This window comes from Coregonus clupeaformis, chromosome 25 (assembly GCF_020615455.1).
Source record: "Coregonus clupeaformis isolate EN_2021a chromosome 25, ASM2061545v1, whole genome shotgun sequence".
Classification (NCBI taxonomy): domain Eukaryota; kingdom Metazoa; phylum Chordata; class Actinopteri; order Salmoniformes; family Salmonidae; genus Coregonus; species Coregonus clupeaformis.
In genome coordinates, this window is record NC_059216.1 from 17,552,693 (window position 1) to 17,578,033 (window position 25,341).

General features: G+C 43.8%; 1 protein-coding gene across 2 annotated transcripts in view; it reads right to left on the minus strand.

Annotated features, from left to right (window-relative positions):
• Positions 1–4,913: 4,913 nt before the first annotated feature.
• LOC121539156 (rho guanine nucleotide exchange factor 10) overlaps positions 4,914–25,341 on the minus strand; it is a 91,938-nt gene continuing 71,510 nt past the window's right edge. For both annotated transcript variants that reach the window (XM_041847448.2, XM_041847447.2), the window contains 4 exons: positions 19,978–20,152; positions 7,352–7,474; positions 6,420–6,966; positions 4,914–6,315 (listed from right to left, as the gene is read on the minus strand). In XM_041847448.2, coding sequence (XP_041703382.1) covers positions 6,443–6,966; positions 7,352–7,474; positions 19,978–20,152 — 822 coding nt within the window. In that variant the 3' untranslated portion in view covers positions 4,914–6,315; positions 6,420–6,442. The remainder of the gene's footprint in view (positions 6,316–6,419; positions 6,967–7,351; positions 7,475–19,977; positions 20,153–25,341) is intronic.

Genomic DNA, 25,341 nt, shown 5'->3' on the forward strand with positions numbered 1-25,341 from the left:
CAGACGTGATGCTTGGCATCAGGCCAAAGAGATCAATCTTGGTTTCATTAGACCAGAGAATCTTGTTTCTCATGGTCTGAGAGTCTTTAGGTGCCTTTTGGCAAACTCCAAGCGGGCTGTCATGTGCCTTTTACTGAGGAGTGGCTTCCGTCTGGCCTGATTGGTGGAGTGCTGCAGAGATGTTGACCTTCTGGAAGGTTCTCTCATCTCCACAGAGGAACTCTGGAGCTCTGTCAGAGTGACCATCGGGTTCTTGGTCACCTCCCTGACCAAGGCCCTTCTCCCCCGATTGCTCAGTTTGGCTGGGCGGCCAGCTCTAGGAAGAGTCTTGGTGGTTCCAAACTTCTTCCATTTAAGAATGATTGAGGCCACTGTGTTCTTGGGGACCTTCAATGCTGCATACAATTTTTGGTACCCTTCCCCAGATCTGTGCCTCGACACAACCCTGCCTCGGAGCTCTACGGACAATTCCTTCGACCTCATGGCTTGGTTTTTGCTCTGACATGCACCTTATATAGACAGGTGTGAGCCTTTCCAAATCATGTCCAATCAATTGAATTTACCACAGGTGGACTCCAATCAAGTTGTAGAAACATCTCAAGGATGATCAGTGGAAACTGGATGCACCGGAGCTCAATTTCGAGTCTCATAGCAAAGGATCTGAATACTGAATATTTTTTATTTTTAATACATTTGCAAAAAATTCTAAAATACATGTTAGAATAAGGCTGTAATGTAACAAAATGTGGAAAAAGTCAACGGGTCTGAATACTTTCCGAAAGGACTGTACATTAGCATCTCTCTCCCTCAGGCCAGTCTTTCAAATTATTGCAAATCTGACTTTTGCAAAAATGCTAAATATGACCCAAATGGAATAGAGAAAAACAATGCACAAACGAGTGCTTCCCTTAAATTTGTGAGAATAGAAACCGTTAAAAACCAGCAAAACAACCACTTTCATCACAGGGTTAAAAGGGGTATTCATACCACTAGACTTATTCCACATTTTGTTGTGTTACAACCTGAATTCAAAATAGTTTTTTTTTTAAATGTCTCACCCATCTACACACAATACCCCATAATGACAATGTGAAAACATGTTTTTAGAATCTTTTTCAAATGTATTGAAAATGAAATACAGAAATATCTAATTTACATAAGTATTCACACCCCTGAGTCAATACATGTTAGAATTACCTTTGCAAATTATTCTTTTTTTAATTCTTCAAGCTCTGTCAAATTGGTTGTTGATCATTGCTAGACAGCCATTTTCAAATCTTGCCAGATTTTCAAGCCAATTTAAGTCAAAACTGTAACTAGGCCACTCGTCTTGGTAAGCAACTCCAGTGTACAATGAGTGGACAAATCATTAGGAACACCTGCTCTTTCCATGACAGACTGACCAAGTGAATCCAGGTGAAAGCTATGATCCCTTATTGATGTCACCTGTTAAATCTACTTCAATCAGTGTAGATGAAGGGGAGGAGACACGTTAAAGAAGGAATTTAAGCCTTGAGACGTGCCATTCAGAGGGTGAATGGGCAAGACAAAATATTTAATTGCCTTTGAACAGGGTATGGTAGTAGGTGCCAGGCTCACCGGTTTGAGTGTGTCAAGAACTGCAACACTGCTGGGTTTTTCACGCTAAACAGTTTCCCGAGTGTTTCAAGTATGGTGCACCACCCAAAGGACATCCAGCCAACTTGACTCAACTGCGGGAAGCATTGGAATCAACATAATATAATAATAATAATGGGTCAGCATCCCTGTGGAACGCTTTCAACCCCTTGTAGTCCATGCCCGACGAATTGAGGCTGTTCTGAGGGCAAAAGGGGTACACTCAAGTGTATATTTGGCCTTGTGTTTTAGGGTATTGTCCTGCTGAAAGGTGAATGTCTCCCAGTGTCTGTTGGAAAGCAAACTGAAGCAGGTTTTTCTCAAGGATTTTGCCTGTGCTTAGCTGTATTCCATTTATTTTTATCCCAAAAAAAACTCCTTAGTCATAACAGGATGCAGACACCCCCATTCTTCAAAATATGAAGAGTGGTACTCAGTGATGTGTTGTGTTGGATTTGCCCCAAACATAACACTTTGTATTCAGGAAAAAAAGTTAATTTCTTTGCCACATTTTTTTGCAGTTTTACTTATTGCAAACAGTATGCATGTTTTGGAATATTTGTATTCTGTACAGGCTTTTTTCTTTCACTCTGTCATTTAGGTTAGTATTGTGGAGTAACTACAATGTTGTTGATCCATCCTCAGTTTTCTCCTATCACAGTCATTAAACTCTGTAACTGTTTTAAAGTCACCATTGGCCTCATGGTCAAATCCCTGAGTGGTTTCCTTCCTCTCCGGCAACTGAGTTAGGAAGGATGCTTGTATCTTTGTAGTGACTGGGTGTATTGATACAGCATCCAAAGTGTAATTTATAACTTCACCATGCTCAAAGGGATATTCAATGTCTGTTTTTTTAAGTTTTTTTACCCATCTACCAATAGGTGCCCTTATTTGCAAGGCATTGGAAAACCTCCATGGTCTTTTGGTTGAATCTGTATTTGAAATTCACAGCTCGACTGAGAGACCTTACAGATAATTGTATGTGTGGGGACGATGTAGTCATTCAAAAGTCATGTTAAACACTATTATTGCACTAAGAGTTTTACTCCTGAACTTATTTAGGCTTGCCATAACAAAGTGGTTGAATACTTATTGACTCAAGACATTTCAGCTTCACATTTATGAATTTGTAAAAATGTCTAAACATTATTCCGCTTAGGATTATTGTGTGTTGGACAGTGACACAAAATCTAAATCCATTTTAAATTCAGGCTGTAACACAACAAAATGTGGAAAAAGTAAAGGCGTGTGAATACTTTCTGAAGGCACTGTACATACACTACATTACCAAAAGTATGTGGACACCTGCTCGTTGAACATCTCATTCCAAAATCATAGACATTAATATGGAGTTGGTCCCCCTTTTGCTGCTATAACAACCTCCACTCTTCTGGGAAGGCTTTCCACGAGATGTTGGAACATTGCTGCAGGGACTAGCTTCCATTCAGCCACAAAAGAATTAGTGAGGTCAGGCACTGATGTTGGGTGATTAGGCCTGGCTCGCAGTCAGCGTTCCAATTCATCCCAAAGGTGTTCGATGGGGTTGAGTTAGGGCTCTGTGCAGGCCAGTCAAGTTCTTCCACACCAATCTCGACAAACCATTTCTGTATGGACCTTGCTTTGTGCACGTGGGCATTGTCATGCTGAAACCGGAAAGGGCCTTCCCCAAACTGTTGACACAAAGTTGCAAGCACAGAATCGGCTAGAATGTCATTGTATGCTGTAGCGTTAAGATTTATTTTCACTGGAACTAAGGGGCCTAGCCCAAACCATGAAAAACTTCCCCAGACCATTATTCCTCCTCCACCTAACTTTACAGTTGGCACTATGCATTGTGGCATGTAGCGTTCTCTTGGCATCTGCGTTTCCACTGCTCCAGAGTCCAAGCTTTACACCACTCCAGCCGACGGCGAGCTTTACACCACTCCAGCCGACGCTTGGCATTGCGCATGGTGATCTTAGGCTTGTGTGCGGCTGCTCGGCCATGGAAACCCATTTCATGAAGCTCCCAACGAACAGTTCTTGTGCTGACGTTGTTTCCATTGGCAGTTTGGAACTCGGTAGTGAGTGTTGCAACCGAGGACAGAATTTTTACGCACTTCAGCAATCGCCGGTCCCGTTTTGTGAGCTTGTGTGGCCTACCACTTTGCGGCTGAGCCGTTGTTGCTCCTAGACGTTTCCACTTCACAATAACAGCACTTTACCGGGGCAGCTCTAGCAGGGCAGACATTTTACGAACTGACTTGTTGGAAAGGTGGCATCCTATGACGGTGCCACGTTGAGTCACTGAGCTCTTCAGTAAGGTCATTCTACTGCCAATCTTTTCTATGGAGATTGCATGGCTGTGTGCTCGATTTTATACACCTGTCAGCAACGGGTGTGGCTGAATTAGCCAAATCCACTAATTTGAAGGGGTGCCCACATACTTTTGTATATATAGTGTATAAAAATAGAGGAGCCACCCTGGGCCAACACAAGGGCACCATAGTACAATCAGCGCCATGGATTAAACTGCAGCATTCCTGCCTGGGACAGATGATGAACCCAGAGAGCACAGAGAGAAAGCATGCCATAGCCACAACAAAACAAATCCACTCCATTTAAGGATTCACTATCTTCCTTCCATTCAGAATATAATGCATGTTTGTCCCTCAGTATTATCTTGAGGAGCAGACATGCCACACACAACACGCTGTGAGGAGAGAAATCACACTCACACACAGCCATGCTGACATGGATCATGGACAGTCTCCATGGATACCATGCAGGGTCAGGGAAAACAAACGGTGTGTGTGTGTAAGTCAAGGCTGTCTCCCAGTGTGAATGACAACACAGTCAGACAGGACACAACCCTGGGATTGCTCTGTGGTGATAGGGCCCTACTGTTTGCGCAATCATGTGACATGGCAAGATTTTAGCCTGTATTTGAAGCCTAATCGAGAAATTTGAATTACACCAAGAATGAAAGCAGTTGTCTGAGGATGGTGCTGGACCATCTGACATAAAAAGAAAAGGGGACAGTGATGAAAAAGCTTTAAATAATAGTTAAAATCCAGGTGTCACATGATTGCGCAAAAAGCAGGGCCCTAGATACTGTGTGTTACGGAGGTGCTGCCTACTTAGACTCTGGTTGACCTTTACCCCCAAGACAGAAGAGTCATCAGGACATTAGATAAATTAGACATCCTATGGAAAATGTTTGGGTACACTATACAGTACATGCGTTTACAGTATAAGCTATTACTGGAAAAATATGACGTAAGGGGAATCATTTGGATAAGGCAGGGACACTAAACTTCAACTTCTAGAATATATTTTTGCTAATATAGATAATACAGTAATACATTTGAACATGATTGTGTTACACTATGTGGGCAGCATGAAGACGGTTTGGGAAACCCTGACATAAATAACCTTGTTGTTCGGTGTGGAGAGTTGGTATTGGACCAAATACCGAGGCTATACATACTGGCAGCATATTTGAAATAGTGCAGGTTTTTGGTTGAAATAAGGTGAGCAGGCTGAGCATGCATACATTAAACTAGATGAAAACAAATCGACAGTTTGTAAATACAACATACACAAAGCTGCTGAATAAAACATGTATAGATTTGTTAATATACACAACAGAATACATACAAAATGGGACACAATTATAACGCTTTAGATTCATTTTTTTAAAATATCCTTTAGTGACAAAAAATGTATTTGGGCAAGGAACAACCCCTTATTTTAATCTGGTAACAGTTAGTGACTCTCCCTCCATTTAGGATCTACAGGAAACCTGGCCAGCCAGGAAGTCCCATCATACCTCATATCAGCACCCACTCACGGTCCATAGCCTCCTGATGACAACATAAGGACACTTTTAAGCTTCAGTGTACCAATGAAATAAGGGCACCATTGCAGACAAAGGATCTCTCCTTGACCCAATAACAAACAAGTTAACATATCTATTAACAGACCCAATTTATAGAACATAGACTGGCCAATGGAGATGCTCATAAGAAGGCTTTGGCCCCAAAGAATGCCTGTTCCTAACAGTGGAAGTGTCATAGTAGACATTGTTCAAAGCAACAGAGATGAAAAGTCACCTTGCCCGGCTTTCCTCAAACTCTGTCCACATAGGAAAATGGGAATGTCTGATGTCTGTCTACGTGATTAGCCCAGATACAATTATTGTGTCATCAACACTGATGATCTGGCCCAATGTCTCAGTAACACAGAATATATTAGCCATGTTATAACAACTGAAGACAAGTAACATTTCATTGGTCCTCTATGAAAATAACATAATAAGAATAACATTAAGGACATTTCAGTGGTTTTTCTACATATTCATGTTCTCTTCATTGAATTCGTCTTCCACCATGTTGTTAACGGTCCAGGTATTGAATGCTGTAAGCAAAGTCAGTTGCCATTATTAAGTGGTTAGATTGTATTGATCCATTAGTACCCATTACCCAATGGGAATGTCCCACATGAACAGAAGGCTAAAGGTCACTGGGTGGGAGATATCAGAAACTCTTGCCATTATTCATGTAATGCCCTCTGGAGTATTTCTCATTATAAGACACATAGTTGAGTTGATTGATCCCAAAGTCCAGACAACCATGGGAATTAATGGATATCCTTTGGAGTCAAGTGTCACTTAGTCGAGTGTTACTCACTTCAAGTAGGACCTGCAGCATCCTCAGTCTGAGGAGAAAGTGAGAGAATGACAGGATTATTACTATTGTCGTGTGAGTGGTTATTAAACCATTAACACTATTGACTACTACAGTGACTACGGCCCCACTCACCTTGTTGCACTGTACTAGGTCTCTCACATGTTGAGTAGAGGGATCTGCCACACCATGATGGTGGACACAGTCTCCTCCTGACGGGACTGTTTGGTCTTCCTGTTGACCCTGTGGTGACCCAGCCCACCCGACACCACCAGCAGAGAGCTGACGTTCACCTTCTGGACCCTCCTGCCCCTCTGGTGGTGGGCCGGATCATTGACCAGGTCATAGATGGCCCCGTCCTCGGGCCCGTGCTCCAGAGAGCCCTGGGACAGAGCCAGGGAGCCACAAGAGGACGACAGGGAGTCCTGGATGGCCATGGAGGTGCAGCCTGCCTCCCCAAACCACACTCCCTGGCCCTGGGTGGGAGCCAGAGCGGGTGTGGAGCTTGGGGTTGGAGGTGGGGAGGCCTGGGCCTTTTCCCTGTCCTGGGTGTCCCCTGGCTGGCTAGGTAGGCTGCTGCCTGGGCTGCCTGGGTTGCCGGAGGGCCGGTTGCACACGGCGGCTGCCATGGTGAGGAACTTTACTGGGCCGCGGTGGGCGTGGAAGGATACCATGCCCCGTCCTACGACAGCCAAATATCCAGACACACATTACTCCATATAAAGTCACTGGAAAATACTGTTAGTAACTACATATGTGTTTGAAATTGCCCGCTTTTAGCAGTAGCCTCCAGAGACTAAGAATTCAGTAGACCAGAGGCACACGGAAATTGGCTTTGAGTCATATCAATTAAGAGACAGAAGGCAGGGCTGGGACCTGAAGGATAATGACTGAGGCCCATTAACCTATGTTGTGCTCCAGTTACAATGGCAAAGTCCTTAAAGCACTTGGTTCCCAAATCCCTTCCTTTACCCCCAAACTATGACACCAAATGGATGGATTGCCATATAATTCCTCATTGGGAGTTTTAGATAATCTGGAATAATCTTCAGGGAAGATGCACCCACCTGTGACCTTGGGGATTCCCTGTAGTCTGGGGACAGAGAGGGCCACTGTCACCCCCAGGTTGGTCCCCACCAGCAGCAGACCATGACACACCAGCAGACTGCTGACTGAGACCCTCTGGTTCCCTATGGACAGAATAGAACCAACACATCAATACTGAATCTGCAGAGGTTGTGTTCAATTCTGTTGTTTGGAGCAGTAATCCAGGGGGCTGTAGTATTGCACAAAACGTTCTAAACAGTGGTTTTTTTCAAGTTATGAAAAAAAGGTTGATAGTTAATAGTTGACCTTAACGATTTCTGGGGTCAGGCTTAACACAGTAGGAGATAAGTAGGTATTTACATTCAGAAATCTCCTAGAAATGAGAAAGAACACAGTTAATGTGCCCCTTCCAGCGAGCCGAGGGACAGTAACAGGGAGGGAGGTATTTCTGCTTAGTGTGTGTGGAGGTTACTATGGCAATACCGCTTAACAGCCAATGGTGTCCCGGCAACCGAAAGAGGAGCAAAAATAATAACAGCTCTTTTCACCAAAAAGAGCACCATTATAGTCCGCTTTGAGTCAAACAAACAAACAAACACAAAAGTGTTATGTAAATCGAGAACGAGTGAACCGTAATGTCGTAATTAAGCAAGCAACTGTGGTTCTATTCAGAAAGCCTGGCGCGCGCTGGGACAGAAAGGGCTGTGTGTGTCCGGTCCTCCCCCTGTCACGAATCAATTCAGTATGAAATGTCACTTTATACTGTAAACACAGTAATTGTTACGCTAACAGCACCTTTTAGAGGAGGTGATAAATTGTGTCGTCTAGTGAACAACGTTTAGTGACTTATTATGTGGAACTTGGCACTCCTCAATAAGCGTTACTATGGGAACAAGCAGCACTGCAAAGAGTGAACAGACAAATGTCCAGAATACCCGTAACATGTTTAACAATGCCAATAATTGTTCATGCAAATGCATTTTGACAAAACCGTCATTACGGACGGAGTATGGTATGACTGTTTGAGAAAGTCTGTCAAGGCTCCAGTTGTGAGTGGCATTACCCATCATACACTGCAGCTAGAGCTGTGTAGCTGAGTCCTCTCCCTCCCATTATTCCCCAGGGCTTTGGCCAAATCATCCGCTGATCTCTGCCTGACCCCTAGCTCCTCCAGAGGTCACCCCTCTGAGGAACATCAGTCCTGAGTCTACAGTGCTAGCCAGTCAGCCAGAGTCAGCCAGCCAGTCTTAGTCACTAAACTACCCATCCAGCAGAGAACAGAGCAGCATAACCCATCGCCGCACATGTGCTTATAATGAGGGCCCCCGATTACCAGAAACACACAGACTGGGGTACATTTCTCGACCTTCTCCTTTCATAATATATGAAGTTCCCCACCCATAGGCCAAACCAAAATAAACCTGAACCAGCATCAACACGGACCGGGCCTGTTCCTGATCCCACACCAGAGGTCTGCTTTGATCTGCACTTATCCCCCACAACTAGCACGCTGGATTACAGCAGGTGGTGCAGATAGAAAACATATGACCTACAGTACACTACACTGATATTACACTAGCAGTGGGGTGGGTTAGATATAAAACACTGATCCTATCTCACTAAGAGATGGTTCATATCAGACCAAAGTCTGGAACCAGAGACAGAGAGGCTACATACGCACTATACACACATGTACACATGGATTTTGTACACATGGATTTTGTGTTATAGATATGTGGTAGTAGAGTAGAGGCCTGAGGGCACACAATATGTTGTGAAATCTGTTATGAATGTATTGTATTTTTAAAATGTATAACTGCCTTAATTTTGCTAGACCCCAGGAAGAGTAGCTGCTGCCTTGGCAGAAGCTAATGGGGATCCATAATAAATACAAATATAGCACTACAGTCTCTCCCCCTGTGTCCAGGCCCCTGTGTCCAGGCCCCTGTCTCCAGGCCCCTGTCTCCAGGCCCCTGTCTCCAGGCAGTCCCAGGGCCAACGTGGTGATGAAGGTGCTGGAGGTGTTGTTTACTGGCTCCACATGTTTGTCCCCATTAGTGTCCACATGGCTGGGTATTTAGGTCAGGCCAGACAAAGCCGCTGATACGGACACCCCTCTCCTGCACTCACTACAGACTCATCCTCTACACTCTTAGAAAAAAAGGTGCTATGTAGAACCTAAAAGGGTTCTTCGGCTGTCCCCATAAGAGAACCATTTGAAGAACCCTTTTTGGTTCCAGGTAGAAAGAACCCTTTTGGTTCCAGGTAGAACGCTTTTGGGTTCCATGTAGAGCCCTTTCTACAGAGGGTTCTATATGGAACCCAGAAGGGTTCTGCCTGGAACCAAAAAGTGTTCTCCTATGGGGACAGCCGAATAACCCTTTTGGAATCATTTTTTCTAAGAGTGTAGGACAGTGTTTCCCCAACTCCGGTCTTAAAGTACCCCCAACAGTACATATTTTTGTTGTGGCCCCGGCCAAGCACACCTGATTCTACTACTAATCATCAAGCCCTTGACAAGTTGAATCAGGTGTTTTTGTTCGGGGCTACAACAAAAATGTGTGCTGTTTGGGCCAGGGGTACTCGAGGAGTTGGGAAACACTGGTCTAGGGAACATCAAAGACACAGCGTGGGAACAAACTGTATTTGGAGGGTGGTTTTTGGAAGGTTTTCAGAAAGTTTTTCCAAATTGAAATTGACCAAACCCAACCCGGTAAAGGGTTAAGGAAGGGCAGAGGAGGTATCGTAAGTAATCACCAAAGCATGTGTTTGAGAAATCACTATGAAATTCAATTGGACATAGCTAAAACCGAATTACAGCCAAAGAGACCACAGTTATGCGAAATACCTGTGAGGAATTCCTCAGTGCAATCAAAGGATTTATGAGGAATCGTTCCAACATGAGCTAGCATGAGGAGGAGGACAACCCCACCTTGAACACTGAGGACATTTCACACTCAATCACTCAATTCTATGCTATCAACTGTGAACCCCCTCCGGCAACTGTGAACCCCCTGTCTGAACCTGTGTTTCCTGAAACAAGACACATTGCAGGAGGTCTGCAATAGGGTCTCAGACACTAAAGACTGCTGAGAAAACTAGTTCACATAAATACCCATTGGACTTCTGAAACCCTCTAAATACACAAATAGTATGTAGTTAGTCTGTCTGTGTTCCTGTAGTTTGTTCCCACAGTATGTAAGGGTGCATCTGGAGTCACCTCTTCAGCCTGAAAAATATAACTCAAGTACATCAGGATGTAGCGATGCAGAGAATATAAAGTCACAGCATCCATCACCCTCCACTCTAAACAGGTATTGATCGTCCCATCCTCTTGCATCCAAACGACTTGAATGGTACTACAGTCAGAGTCCGCAGGCTCTGCAGAAACAACACATTCTCTGGCCTAGTCAATCAATCTGAGAGCAGCTGCCAACAATTAAATAAGTGCCAAGGTGGAACATTGTGGAAAAGCCAAATCCAGGCTTGCAGGGGCATACAATACAACTCCCTCCACGGAGAGAAATCTGAACTTGCCCTGACAAATCACATGCACATGTTTAGCCTGTGCAGGCCGCTAGTTTAGACCGTGGTTGACGAGAACTGGCAGGGTGGTACAATGGGGGTTGGATCAGTTGGATGGTCCACTGGAAGAGATTAAAGGAGGAAAACAAACAGAGTACCATGACAGAGAGATACTGTAGATAGGGCATTAACCCATTGCTGTTATCAGAGGAAGTCAGCTCTTTGGTAATACACACAGACCGTAATGTGATGCACACAGGCTTGGCCTAGAGGATTTCAAGTCGCTGGTCTGAGGTCTCTCCTTCAGAGAAACTTCCTCTGTGGTTGATGCCTCTTATTAGTTAATAAGTAATCCAGACAGGCTTTATCATTCACATCTCTGTTAAAAGCCATTCTACTGCTCAACATCAGGACTGGGTGTTGGGCTGAGTTTCTCAGAAGGTGCAGGGTAGGTTAAGTTACTGACTGGATATTCAAAGCATGCTGTGCTGAACGAAAGTGTACTCTCTTGCTTTTCCACAAACAACCACAAAGTGATCCCTTAGAGACCCTTATGTTTATGCAAGACTTGATTAAATTGCCTAATCAAATACCAAAGCACTATTGAATATGCAACTAAAGCATGCATGATGGGACATATGCCAAGATTTAACAAGGTTTACTGTGCAACTTGAAGCCATGATATGATGGTATTGCCTGGCTACCCAAACTCATTGCTCTGGCCAATCGCTACACCACGCCTACGGACGTTCGTTTCTTCTCCGCAATGAGTCTGGATCCGAGTACCTCCCCGGCGATTTATAGAATGGAAATCCATTCTAGACTGTCTGATTGGTCCCAGAAAACAATGGGTCGGTCCAGAGCCAGAACACACGTGGGTAAAGCGACATTTCGAAAATTCTTAATTGGCTTTGATACTCTGATTGGTTAGAGATTATCCAATTGCTGATGACTTTGTTTTGTACAACACCCCTTCATTTTGACTTCACCACAAATAACTTCAATCATGGCAGTCTCAGACTGAAGTATGTAGCGAACGATAGATCAGAGGAAGAATTAAGTTTGAGTTGTCAGGCCAATTATGGTGTCCCTTACTGTAATGAAATACATTACATTAGAATGCTTAAATTAGTTATCAAATATTATGGGACTTTGTTGTGGCTAATCTCTCTTTGATGAAATTCCAAAGTAAATATTTTATAGGCTACACAAAACCTTATGGTAATAATGGATGAGGCCCCTAAAATACTCAACTATGTACACACAGTCTAGGGCTTCTAAACAATGGGCAGAACTCAGCTAATGATAGCACTGTTTATTATGCTTTTAAAAGGAGACTGTGATGTGTTCCTGTAGGCTAGTCATTACTGGTGACCACAAAACACACACACACACACACACACACACACACACAAACAGAGCCACAGCAGCTGTCACTATATAAAAAGAAACACTCCATGGCAGAGTCAAGCTTAAAATAATACAAATTGAAATCAAAACAGTCGACTGGACGGTATCTTCAAAATACTGTACAGCGTCAGAGAGGAAAAGTGGACAACTGTAACTAGCTGGATATAAACCCTTCATGACAACATACCCGACAAACCTCCCAAACCCCTTATAACAACAAGGCTCCATTTACTATAGTAGAACTGATGATAGGGGGCCAACAGCTGCAACTGACAATATACAGGATCAACCCCCAAAACTCCTGCGCTCTTGTAGTAATATTAAACACCAGCTACAGATAGAAGAGAGATTATGACTATTCCTCTATAGACTGATGTAGAACAGAGCTCTGACAGCAGATTACTATTCACAACACAGCTGTCTCTGATCCTCAGACTCTCGTCTGTTTCATTATCACATTCCCGACTATTTGGCCCGTTGTGATGTTTGAGGCGAGCTTTACTACCAATGAGGTCAAACAGAAGTTGTCAAACAGATTGCTTAACATTATGCCGCGTTCACGTGTTAGTCGGAACTAGAAAAACTCTTGACATTTCCTACTTGCTTAGTCGTTGTAGAAAGATGATCCCGAGTTTCCCAGAGGTTCCGAGTTTCCGATAGCATGTGAACGTGGCAATACTCAAACAACGTAGCTATGATTTCACCAAGTTAAAGGACTCTGTAGCAATAAGTGTGTTACTATGGTAACAGCATCAATTGATGGAGCAACCTATAGAGGGTAACTAAACACTATACTATATACACACACACACACAGTGGGGGAAAAAAGTATTTAGTCAGCCACCAATTGTGCAAGTTCTCCCACTTAAAAAGATGAGAGAGGCCTGTAATTTTCAACATAGGTACACGTCAACTATGACAGACAAATTGAGATTAAAATTCCAGAAAATCACATTGTAGGATTTTTTATGAATTTATTTGCAAATTATGGTGGAAAATAAGTATTTGGTCAATAACAAAAGTTTCTCAATACTTTGTTGTATTGGTCACCTACAAACAAGCAATATTTCTGGCTCTCACAGACCTGTAACTTCTTCTTTAAGAGGCTCCTCTGTCCTCCACTCGTTACCTGTATTAATGGCACCTGTTTGAACTTGTTATCAGTATAAAATACACCTGTCCACAACCTCAAACAGTCACACTCCAAACTCCACTATGGCCAAGACCAAAGAGCTGTCAAAGGACACCAGAAACAAAATTGTAGACCTGCACCAGGCTGGGAAGACTGAATCTGCAATAGGTAAGCAGCTTGGTTTGAAGAAATCAACTGTGGGAGCAATTATTAGGAAATGGAAGACATACAAGACCACTGATAATCTCTCTCGATCTGGGGCTCCACGCAAGATCTCACCCCGTGGGGTCAAAATGATCACAAGAACGGTGAGCAAAAATCCCAGAACCACACGGGGGGACCTAGTGAATGACCTGCAGAGAGCTGGGACAAAAGTAACAAAGCCTACCATCAGTAACACACTACACCGCCAGGGACTCAAATCCTGCAGTGCAAGACGTGTCCCCCTGCTTAAGCCAGTACATGTCCAGGCCCGTCTTAAGTTTGCTAGAGTGCATTTGGATGATCCAGAAGAGGATTGGGAGAATGTCAAATGGTCAGATGAAACCAAAATATAACTTTTTGGTAAAAACTCAACTCGTCGTGTTTGGAGGACAAAGAATGCTGAGTTGCATCCAAAGAACACCATACCTACTGTGAAGAATGGGGGTGGAAACATCATGCTTTGGGGCTGTTTTTCTGCAAAGGGACCAGGACGACTGATCCGTGTAAAGGAAAGAATGAATGGGGCCATGTATCGTGGAGATTTTGAGTGAAAACCTCCTTCCATCAGCAAGGGCATTGAAGATGAAACATGGCTGGGTCTTTCAGCATGACAATGATCCCAAACACACCGCCCGGGCAACGAAGAGTGGCTTCGTAAGAAGCATTTCAAGGTCCTGGAGTGGCCTAGCCAGTCTCCAGATCTCAACCCCATAGAAAATCTTTGGAGGGAGTTGAAAGTCCGTGTTGCCCAGCGACAGCCCCAAAACATCACTGCTCTAGAGGAGATCTGCATGGAGGAATGGGCCAAAATACCAGCAACAGTGTGTGAAAACCTTGTGAAGACTTACAGAAAACTTTTGACCTGTGTCATTGCCAACAAAGGGTATATAACAAAGTATTGAGAAACTTTTGTTATTGACCAAATACTTATTTTCCACCATAATTTGCAAATAAATTCATTAAAAATCCTACAATGTGATTTTCTGGATTTTTTTCCCTCATTTTGTCTGTCATAGTTGACGTGTACCTATGATGAAAATTACAGGCCTCTGTCATCTTTTTAAGTGGGAGAACTTGCACAATTGGTGGCTGACTAAATACTTTTTTTCCCCACTGTACGTACATACATACATACATACATACACACACACAATGCATTCGGAAAGTATTCAGACCCCTTCACTTTTTCCACATTTTGTTACGTTACAGCCTTATTCTAAAATAGATTAAATAAATACAAATCTTCATCAATCTACACACATTTTTGCAAATTTATAAAAATAAAAAATAAACTGAAATACCTTATTTACAGTTGAAGTCGGAAGTTTACATACACCTTAACCAAATACATTTAAACTCAGTTTTTCACAATTCCTGACATTTAATCCTAGTAAAAATTCCCTGTGTTAGGTCAGTTAGGATCACCACTTTATTTTAAGAATGTGAAATGTCAGGATAATAGTAGAGACAATTATTTATTTCAGCTTTTATTTCTTTCATCACATTCCCAGTGGGTCAGAAGTTTACATACACTCAATTAGTATTTGGTAGCATTGCCTTTCAATTGTTTAAATTGGGTCAAACGTTTCGAGTAGCCTTCCACAAGCTTCCCAAAATAAGTTGGGTGAATTTTGGCCCATTCCTCCTGACAGAGCTGGTGTAACTGAGTCAGGTTTGTAGGCCTCCTTGCTCGCACACGCTTTTTCAGTTCTGCCCACATATTTTCTATAGGATTGAGCTCAGGGCTTTGTGATGGCCACTCCAATACCTTGAATTTGTTGTCCTTAAGCCATTTTGCCACAACTTTGGAAGTATGCTTGGGCTCATTGTCCATTTGGAAGAACCTTTTGCGACCAAGCTTTAACTTCCTGACTGATGTCTTGAGATGTTGCTTCAATATATCCACATAATTTCCCTTCCTCATGATTCCATCTATTTTGTGAAGTGCACCAGTCCCTCCTGCAGCAAAGCACCCCAACAGCATGATGCTGCCACCCCAGTGCTTCACGGTTGGGATGGTGTTCTTCATCTTGCAAGCATTCCCCTTTTTCCTCCAAACATAACGATGGTCATTATGGCCAAACAGTTCTATTTTTGTTTCATCAGACCAGAGGACATTTCTCCAAAAAGTACGATCTTTGTCCCCATGTGCAATTGCAAACCGTAGTCTGGCTTTTTTATGGCGGTTTTGGAGCAGTGGCTTCTTCCTTGCTGAGCGGCCTTTCAGGTTATGTCGATATAAGACTTGTTTTACTGTGGATATAGATACTTTTGTACCAGTTTCCTCCAGCATCTTCACAAGGTCCTTTGCTGTTCTGGGATTGATTTGCACTTTTCGCACCAAAGTACGTTCATCTCTAGGAGACAGAACGCATCTCCTTCCTGAGCGGTATGACGGCTGCGTGGTCCCATGGTGTTTATACTTGCGTACTATTGTTTGTACAGATGAACGTGGTACCTTCAAGCATTTGGAAATTGCTCCCAAGGATGAACCAGACTTGTGGAGGTCTACAATTGTTTTTCTGAGGTTTTGGCTGATTTCTATTGATTTTCCCATGATGTCAAGCAAAAAGGCACTGAGTTTGAAGGTAGGCCTTGAAATACATCCACAGGTACACCTCCAATTGACTCAAATGATGTCAATTAGCCTATCAGAAGCTTCTAAAGCCATGACATCATTTTCTGGAATTTTCCAAGCTGTTTAAAGGCACAGTCGACTTAGTGTATGTAAACTTCTGACCCACTGGAATTGTGATACAGTGAATTATAAGTGAAATAATCTGTCTGTAAACAATTGTTGGAAAAATTACTTGTGTCATGCTCAAAGTAGATGTCCTAACCGACTTGCCAAAACTATCGTTTGTTAACAAGACATTTTTGGAGTGGTTGAAAAACAAGTTTTAATGACTCCAACCTAAGTGTATGTAAACTTCCGACTTCAACTGTACATAAGTATTCAGACCCTTCGCTATGCGACTAGAAATTGAGCTCAGGTGCATACTGTTTCCATTGATCATCCTTGAGATGTTTCTACAACTTGATTGGAGTCCACCTGTGGTAAATTCAATTGATTGGACATGATTTGGAAAGGCACACACCTGTCTATATAAGGCCCCACAGTTGTCAGCGCAAACACCAAGCCATGAGGTCGAAGGAATTGTCCGTAGAGCTCCGACACAGGATTATGTCGAGGCACAGAACTGGGGAAGGGTACCAAAAACTTTCTGCACCATTTAAGGTCCCCAAGAACATAGTGGCCTCCATTATTCTTAAATGGAAGAAGTTTGGAACCACCAAGACTCTTCCTAGAGCTGGCCGCCCGGACAAACTGAGCAATCGGGGGAAAAGGGCCTTGGTCAGGGAGGTGACCAAGAACCTGATGGTCACTCTGACAGAGCTCCAGAGTTCCTCTGTGGAGATGGGAGAAACTTCCAGAAGGACAACATCTCTGCAGCACTCCATCAATCAGGCCTTTATGGTAGAGTGGCCAGACGGAAGCCACTCCACAGTAAAAAGGCACATGACAGCCCACTTGGAGTTTGACAAAAGGCACCTAAAGGTCTCTCAGACCATGAGAAACAAGATTCTCTGGTCTGATGAAACCAAGATTGAACTCTTTGGCCTGAATGCCAAGCGTCACGTCTGGAGGAAACCTGGCACCATCCCTACGGTGAACCATGGTAGTGGCAGCATCATGCTGTGGGGATGTTTTTCAGCGGCAGGGACTGGGAGACTAGTCAGGATCGAGGGAAAGATGAACGGAGCAAAGTACAGAGATCCTTGATCCTTCTGCAGAGAAGAATAGGAGAAACTCTCCAAATACAGGTGTGCCAAGCTTGTGGCATCATACCCAAGAATACTTGAGGCTGTAATCGCTGCCAAAGGTGCTTCAACAAAGTACAGAGTAAAGGGTCTGAATACTTATGTAAATGTGATATTTCAATTTTTTATTTCTAATACATTTGCTAAAATTTCTAAAAACCTGTTTTTGCTTTTTCATTATGGGATATTGTGTGTAGATTGATGAGGGGAAAAAACTATTTAATCCATTTTAGAATAAGGCTGTAATGTAGCAAAATGTGGAAAAAGTAAAGGGGTCTGACTACTTTCTGAATGCACTGTACATACATCATAGCGCTGGCATGGGATTGCGACACACAGGGGGTACTATTACTTCTTACTAAATACACACTGTTATTATAGTATGTTGACTGTAGACACAACTCCTGTTGGCTGTCTTCATGGCCACACACCCCCCTAGAAGCTTGAGCTAAATCCAACTCTGGATCCAGAGGGTATTACCCAAAACTCCAAGCCCAGCGCTGGGGAAAACACAGCTTACTGTGGACTGGGAACCTTTATCCAACCCAAAGGAGTTTTACAAAGTCTGACTGATCTCTACTCACCCTTCATGACTAAACAGTTTTAACTGCAACATTGACCACAGAACATGTTATACTCCTACTGAGCTAACTTGATCTTGGACTCTCTCAGTCTTCTCTGTGTGACAGGATACTAAGGTATCTCTACCTACTGATAAGCACCTGGTGCAGCCTCCATTGGTAACAGCTTCTAAAGAGTAAACCTCCAAACAACACCACTTAAAGATGGTCCATCTGGCAACATTATTGTGTAATGTGGCAGGAAAGAGACAACTCCTCAAGGCAGGTGAAACATGTCTACCCTCACCTATACCCAAAACATATGCTAATAGAGAACAGACTAAAGGAACAACAAATCCCCACAAACAATGGTACACTGAGTGTACAAAACATTATGAACACCTGCTCTTTCCATAACATAGACTGACCAGGTGAATCCAGGTGAAAGCTATGATCTCTTATTGATGTCACTTGTTAAATCCACGTCAATCAGTGTAGATGAAGGGGAGGAGACAGGTTAAAGAATGACTTTTAAGCCTTTAGACAATTGAGACATGGATTGTGTATGTGTGCCATTCAGAGGGTGAATTGGCAAGACAAAGTGCCTTTGAACGGGGTATGGTAGTAGGTGCCAGGCGCACCGGTTTGTGTCAAGAACTGCAACGCTGCTGGGTTTTTCACGCTCAACAGTTCCCTGTGTGTATCAAGAATGGTCCACCACCCAAAGGACATCCAACCAACTTGACACAACTGTGGGAAGCTTTTGAGTCAACATGGGTCAGTATCCCAATGCCCCAATGAATTGAGCCTGTTCTGAGGGCAAAGGGGGGTGCAACTCAATATTAGGAAGGTGTTCCTAATGTTTTGTACACTCCGTCTATATCAAAATCGAATTTTGTTTGATGATGTCAAATGAAGTGATGGTCCAATAAAGGAACAGAATGAGAGGTTCCCAGGTCTTTGTCTACTCCAGGACCCTTTGAAGAAGAGGACCAAAATATGTCCAACCTGTCACAACACAACCACAGAGGACACACACAGTGTTCTATATCTATCCACACACCGGACTGTGATCTTTCTACAGACAGGCACTGAGCCAGGCAGCCCTTGGATATTTGGAGAAAAACACACAAGTACATGACGACTGACTGTCAAAAATAATCAATTTCTACTTTGAGAGGACTGCTCTGTTCTTGCTAAAAAAATAAACGGTTCATTCCCAGTCCACCATAAGGATCCAATCAATGACTTTGGAGGACACACAGAGAGAACAAAATGACATGGGTACTGGTGGTTTGTGCAGAGTTGATAAGGCCACAGTATCACTGAATCTGTATTATAAATCACAGTACTGTGGGCTGAGGATGGAAACAGTGCTGCTGTATGCTGATATCCTGAAGGTGAGGTTCACCTTTGAGTGTGTGGTGGGTGGTGTTGAATGGGTATTTTTGTAGGATGCTGTGTTCTACTTTGTTAGAGACAATGTGTTTTCAGGGCTGGCAATAATGTCTGTCTTACTATACTAGAGTATCTTGTGTGACAATGGTGATAATTATATCTTACCAGCCAGTATGTTGTGTACAGGTGTGGTAATGTTATCATGTATCTTACCAGCCAGTATGTTTTACAGGTGTGGTAATGTTATCATGTATCTTACCAGCCAGTATGTTGTGTACAGGTGTGGTAATGTTATCATGTATCTTACCAGCCAGTATGTTGTGTACAGGTGTGGTAATGTTATCATGTATCTTACCAGCCAGTATGTTGTGTACAGGTGTGGTAATGTTATCATGTATCTTACCAGCCAGTATGTTGTGTACAGGTGTGGTAATGTTATCATGTATCTTACCAGCCAGTATGTTGTGTACAGGTGTGGTAATGTTATCATGTATCTTACCAGCCAGTATGTTGTGTACAGGTGTGGTAATGTTATCATGTATCTTACCAGCCAGTATGTTGTGTACAGGTGTGGTAATGTTATCATGTATCTTACCAGCCAGTATGTTGTGTACAGGCGTAGCGATATTGATGTCCTGTAGATGCTCCAGGGTCTCCGTGTGGAACAGTCTGAGGGTGGACCCAGAGCTGAAGGCTATCCAGATGCCCACTCCAGCCACCACCATGTGGGACACCACCATGCCCTCCTCCTGGTGGGCCTCCAGCTGCCTCTGACAGGGGGAGAGAGGAAGACAGGAAGAGGGGAAATTATATACTGCATCGCTCAGTTCTTCAATTGCTTTGAGAGTAAACATTAGCATGCACACCACTGTATATCTTTAGAGTAGTGGGAAACAAACCCTACTAAGCCACCAATCAGAAAGAATCATAGTTCTTTAACAATCTCAAATCAAAGGGTTTATCGCAGTGTCCTTATATGATCAGGAAATGCCTTTTTACATGGTTGTCTTTAGCATGACAGTATATGTACACATCACTAAGTCACTGAGGAGTGGCCATAAGGTACTATACAACGTTCCCAGTGATAACAGAGGGTGGAGACAGACAGGAGATCATCTGTACTGTTCTGTCTGAGCTGTGACAACACACTGACAGTAAGCCTGCTAAGAGGCTGAGCCATGTACTGTATGTCAACATCCACCATGGTCCTAGTAATGGTAGAGTTTAAACAGTAGAGCTAATCTTATTATTACTGACTGTTATGGCTAGGGATTGTTTTGAGAAACCATAAATAAATTATACAAGACAGAATTGAATTATCCACCATGTTACTCCAAGTGTCATAATCGTAAACATCAGAAAGGTGGTCATTGTGTTTTGATTCACATGATTGTTGGGCACAATAGCGACATCAACTTTAGTCAAAACATGAGCTCTGAGGAAAGTGGTGTATGCTTCTCACAGATCCACAGTTTGATATCAACTTGCCTTGCCTTGGTCTCCCTTATTACGAAGCCAAATATGACTGAGGGCATTTTACAGTCCCTGTCTCTGTTCTAATGGTATCAGTCAGAAAGTACACTTAAACAACACATCCTAGATCTGAATGAATGAAATAATCTTATTAAATACTTTTTTCTTTACATAGTTGAATGTGCTGACAACAAAATCACACAAAAATTATCAATGGAAATCAAATGTATCAACCCATGGAGGTCTGGATTTGGAGTCACCCTCAAAATTAAAGTGGAAAACCACACTACAGGCTGATCCAACTTTGATGTAATGTCCTTAAAACAAGTCAAAATGAGGCTCAGTAGTGTGTGTGGCCTCCACGTGCCTGTATGACCTCCCTACAACGCCTGGGCATGCTCCTGATGAGGTGGCGGATGGTCTCCTGAGGGATCTCCTCCCAGACCTGGACTAAAGCATCCGCCAACTCCTGGACAGTCTGTGGTGCAACGTGGCGTTGGTGGATGGAGCGAGACATGATGTCCCAGATGTGCTCAATTGGATTCAGGTCTGGGGAACGGGCGGGCCAGTCCATAGCATCAATGCCTTCCTCTTGCAGGAACTGCTGACACACTCCAGCCACATGAGGTCTAGCATTGTCTTGCATTAGGAGGAACCCAGGGCCAACCGCACCAGCATATGGTCTCACAAGGGGTCTGAGGATCTCATCTCGGTACCTAATGGCAGTCAGGCTACCTCTGGCGAGCACATGGAGGGCTGTGCGGCCCCCCAAAGAAATGCCACCCCCACACCATGACTGACCCACCGCCAAACCGGTCATGCTGGAGGATGTTGCAGGCAGCAGAACGTTCTCCACGGCGTCTCCAGACTCTGTCATGTCTGTCACATGTGCTCAGTGTGAACCTGCTTTCTCATCTGTGAAGAGCACAGGGCGCCAGTGGCGAATTTGCCAATCTTGGTGTTCTCTGGCAAATGCCAAACGTCCTGCACAGTGTTGGGCTGTAAGCCCAACCCCCACCTGTGGACGTCGGGCCCTCATACCACCCTCATGGAGTCTGTTTCTGACCGTTTGAGCAGACACATGCACATTTGTGGCCTGCTGGAGGTCATTTTGCAGGGCTCTGGCAGTGCTCATCCTGCTCCTCCTTGCACAAAGGCGGAGGTAGCGGTCCTGCTGCTGGGTTGTTGCCCTCCTACGGCCTCCTCCACGTCTCCTGATGTACTGGCCTGTCTCCTGGTAGCGCCTCCATGCTCTGGACACTACACTGACAGACAGAGCAAACCTTCTTGCCACAGCTCGCATTGATGTGCCATCCTGGATGAGCTGCACTACCTGAGCCACTTGTGTGGGTTGTAGACTCCGTCTCATGCTACCACTAGAGTGAAAGCACCACCAGCATTCAGAAGTGACCAAAACATCAGCCAGGAAGCATAGGAACTGAGAAGTGGTCTGTGGTCACCACCTGCAGAACCACTTCTTTATTGGGGGTGTCTTGCTAATTGCCTAAAATGTCCACCTGTTGTCTATTCCATTTGCACAACAGCATGTGACATTTATTGTCAATCAGTGTTGCTTCCTAAGTGGACAGTTTGATTTCACAGAAGTGTGATTGACTTGGAGTTACATTGTGTTGTTTAAGTGTTCCCTTTATTTTTTTGAGCAGTGTTTATATATATCGTGGATATTGTTGTTTTAAGTAATTTCACTGTGATTTTCTCAGCCCAGTACCTTGGAGGCCCTTTACTACAGCTATCAGCTGTGGGGCATGGGACCTCCCTCCTCAACCCTGTTAATGAACGGAAACTCTACTTGGCCTCGCAGCAGGGTTCCAGTAGTGACAACAAGTTCAGGTAGGGTGTCAGTGAACCTCCCAGGTGACCTTTAACCTGCTCTAGCCTCAATATCTTCCTTCTTGCCGCCCTCTGACCCCTTTCTTTGTTTGTCTCTCCGTCCCTCCTGCCTTTCTACACGTCTCTCTTCTTCCTCTTCACCTCAGTCTCTCCCACTCTTTCCCTTTATGTCTGCCCCTCTTTCTCTCTCTCCATCACTCTTTCACTCTCTCCATCACTCTTTTCCCATGTAGGTTCCAGGGTGTAAGCCTTGGGGAGAGACAGGCAGTTAGACCCGTAATGAGCTTAATGAAGCTAACGGGATTATGAGTCACTGCGTGCTGGAGGAGGGGAGGCGGAGCATTGCTATTCCAGGACGGACAGCAGGTGCTGGTGAACCGGACTGTGGCGGGACAGTCAGGGAACCCCACAAACGCTCCGGGCCTGGGCAGAGGGAGTGAGGGGCAGAGGGATCGAGGGGGACAAGGTGCGAGAGAGACCCCTCCCAGGTTCCACTATACCTCTCTAACACAATTAAACCAGAGCCAAGCCAAGTGCAGGTGACATCACAGATATTGGGCCAAACAGAATTAGTAACCTAGAAACATAGATAACTCAACCTGGTCTCAGAGCATTTCGTATTATTCTGTATGTATACTGAACAATAATATAAACTCAAAATGCAACAATTTCTAAGTTTTTACTGAGTTACAGTTCATATAAGGAAATAACACACTTGGCAGCCAGGCCCACCCACTGGGGAGCCAGGCCCAGCCAATCAGAATGAGTTTTACCTCCAAAAATGACTTTATTACAGACAGAAATACTCATCTGCACCAAATTTGAGCAAAATAAGCTTTTTGTGCTTATGGAACATTTCTGGGATTTTTTTATTTTCGCTCATGAAACATGGGACCAACACTTTACATGTTGCGTTTATATTTTTGTTCTGTGTAAATTCAAGACACTCCATTTAGTATGATATGTTACGTTTCGTATGGTATGTATTAATTTGTGGATGATATGAATTTGCAAAACGTACTATACAGTGGGGGAAAAAAGTATTTAGTCAGCCACCAATTGTGCAAGTTCTCCCACTTAAAAAGATGAGAGAGGCCTGTAATTTTCATCATAGGTACACGTCAACTATGACAGACAAATTGAGGAAAAAAAATCCAGAAAATCACATTGTAGGATTTTTTATGAATTTATTTGCAAATTATGGTGGAAAATAAGTATTTGGTCAATAACAAAAGTTTCTCAATACTTTGTTATATACCCTTTGTTGGCAATGACACAGGTCAAACGTTTTCTGTAAGTCTTCACAAGGTTTTCACACTGTTGCTGGTATTTTGGCCCATTCCTCCATGCAGATCTCCTCTAGAGCAGTGATGTTTTGGGACTGTCGCTGGGCAACACAGACTTTCAACTCCCTCCAAAGATTTTCTATGGGGTTGAGATCTGGAGACTGGCTAGGCCACTCCAGGACCTTGAAATGCTTCTTACGAAGCCACTCCTTCGTTGGCCGGGCGGTGTGTTTGGGATCTTTGTCATGCTGAAAGACCCAGCCACATTTCATCTTCAATGCCCTTGCTGATGGAAGGAGGTTTTCACTCAAAATCTCACGATACATGGCCCCATTCATTCTTTCCTTTACACGGATCAGTCGTCCTGGTCCCTTTGCAGAAAAACAGCCCAAAAGCATGATGTTTCCACCCCCATGCTTCACAGTAGGTATGGTGTTCTTTGGATGCAACTCAGCATTCTTTGTCCTCCAAACACGACGAGTTAAGTTTTTACCAAAAAGTTCTATTTTGGTTTCAGCTGACCATATGACATTCTCCCAATCCTCTTCTGAATCATCCAAATGCACTCTAGCAAACTTCAGACGGGCCTGGACATGTACTGGCTTAAGCAGGGGGACACGTCTTTCACTGCAGGATTTGAGTCCCTGGCGGCGTAGTGTGTTACTGATGGTAGGCTTTGTTACTTTGTAAGTCGCTCTGGATAAGAGCGTCTGCTAAATGACGTAAATGTGCCCTTGAGCAAGGCACTTAACCCTAATTGCTCCTGTAAGTCGCTCTGGATAAGAGCGTCTGCTAAATCACTAAAATGTAAAAAAATGTAAATGTCCCAGCTCTCTGCAGGTAATTCACTAGGTCCCTCCGTGTGGTTCTGGGATTTTTTTAGACCACCTTTACTCAACAAACAGAGAAGTGGTCAGATGACGCAGATGCTAAGCTACAGGACTGTTTTGCTAGCACAGACTTGAATATGTTCCAGGATTCTTCCGATGGCATTGAGGAGTACACCACATCAATCATTGGCTTCATCAATAAGTGCATCGATGACATCGTCCCCACAGTGACCGTACGTACCCCAACTAGAAGCCATGGATTACAGGCAACAGCCGCACTGAGCTAAAGGGTAGAGCTGCCGCTTTCAAGGAGCGGGACTCTAACCCGGACGCTTATAAGAAATCCCGCTATGCCCTCCGACAAACCATCAAACAGGCAAAGAGTCAATACAGGACTAAGACTGAATCATACTACACCGGCTCAGACGCTCGTCGGATGTGGCAGGGCTTGTAAACTATTACAGACTACAAAGGGAAGCACAGCCGCGAGCTGCCCAGTGACACAAACCTACCAGACGA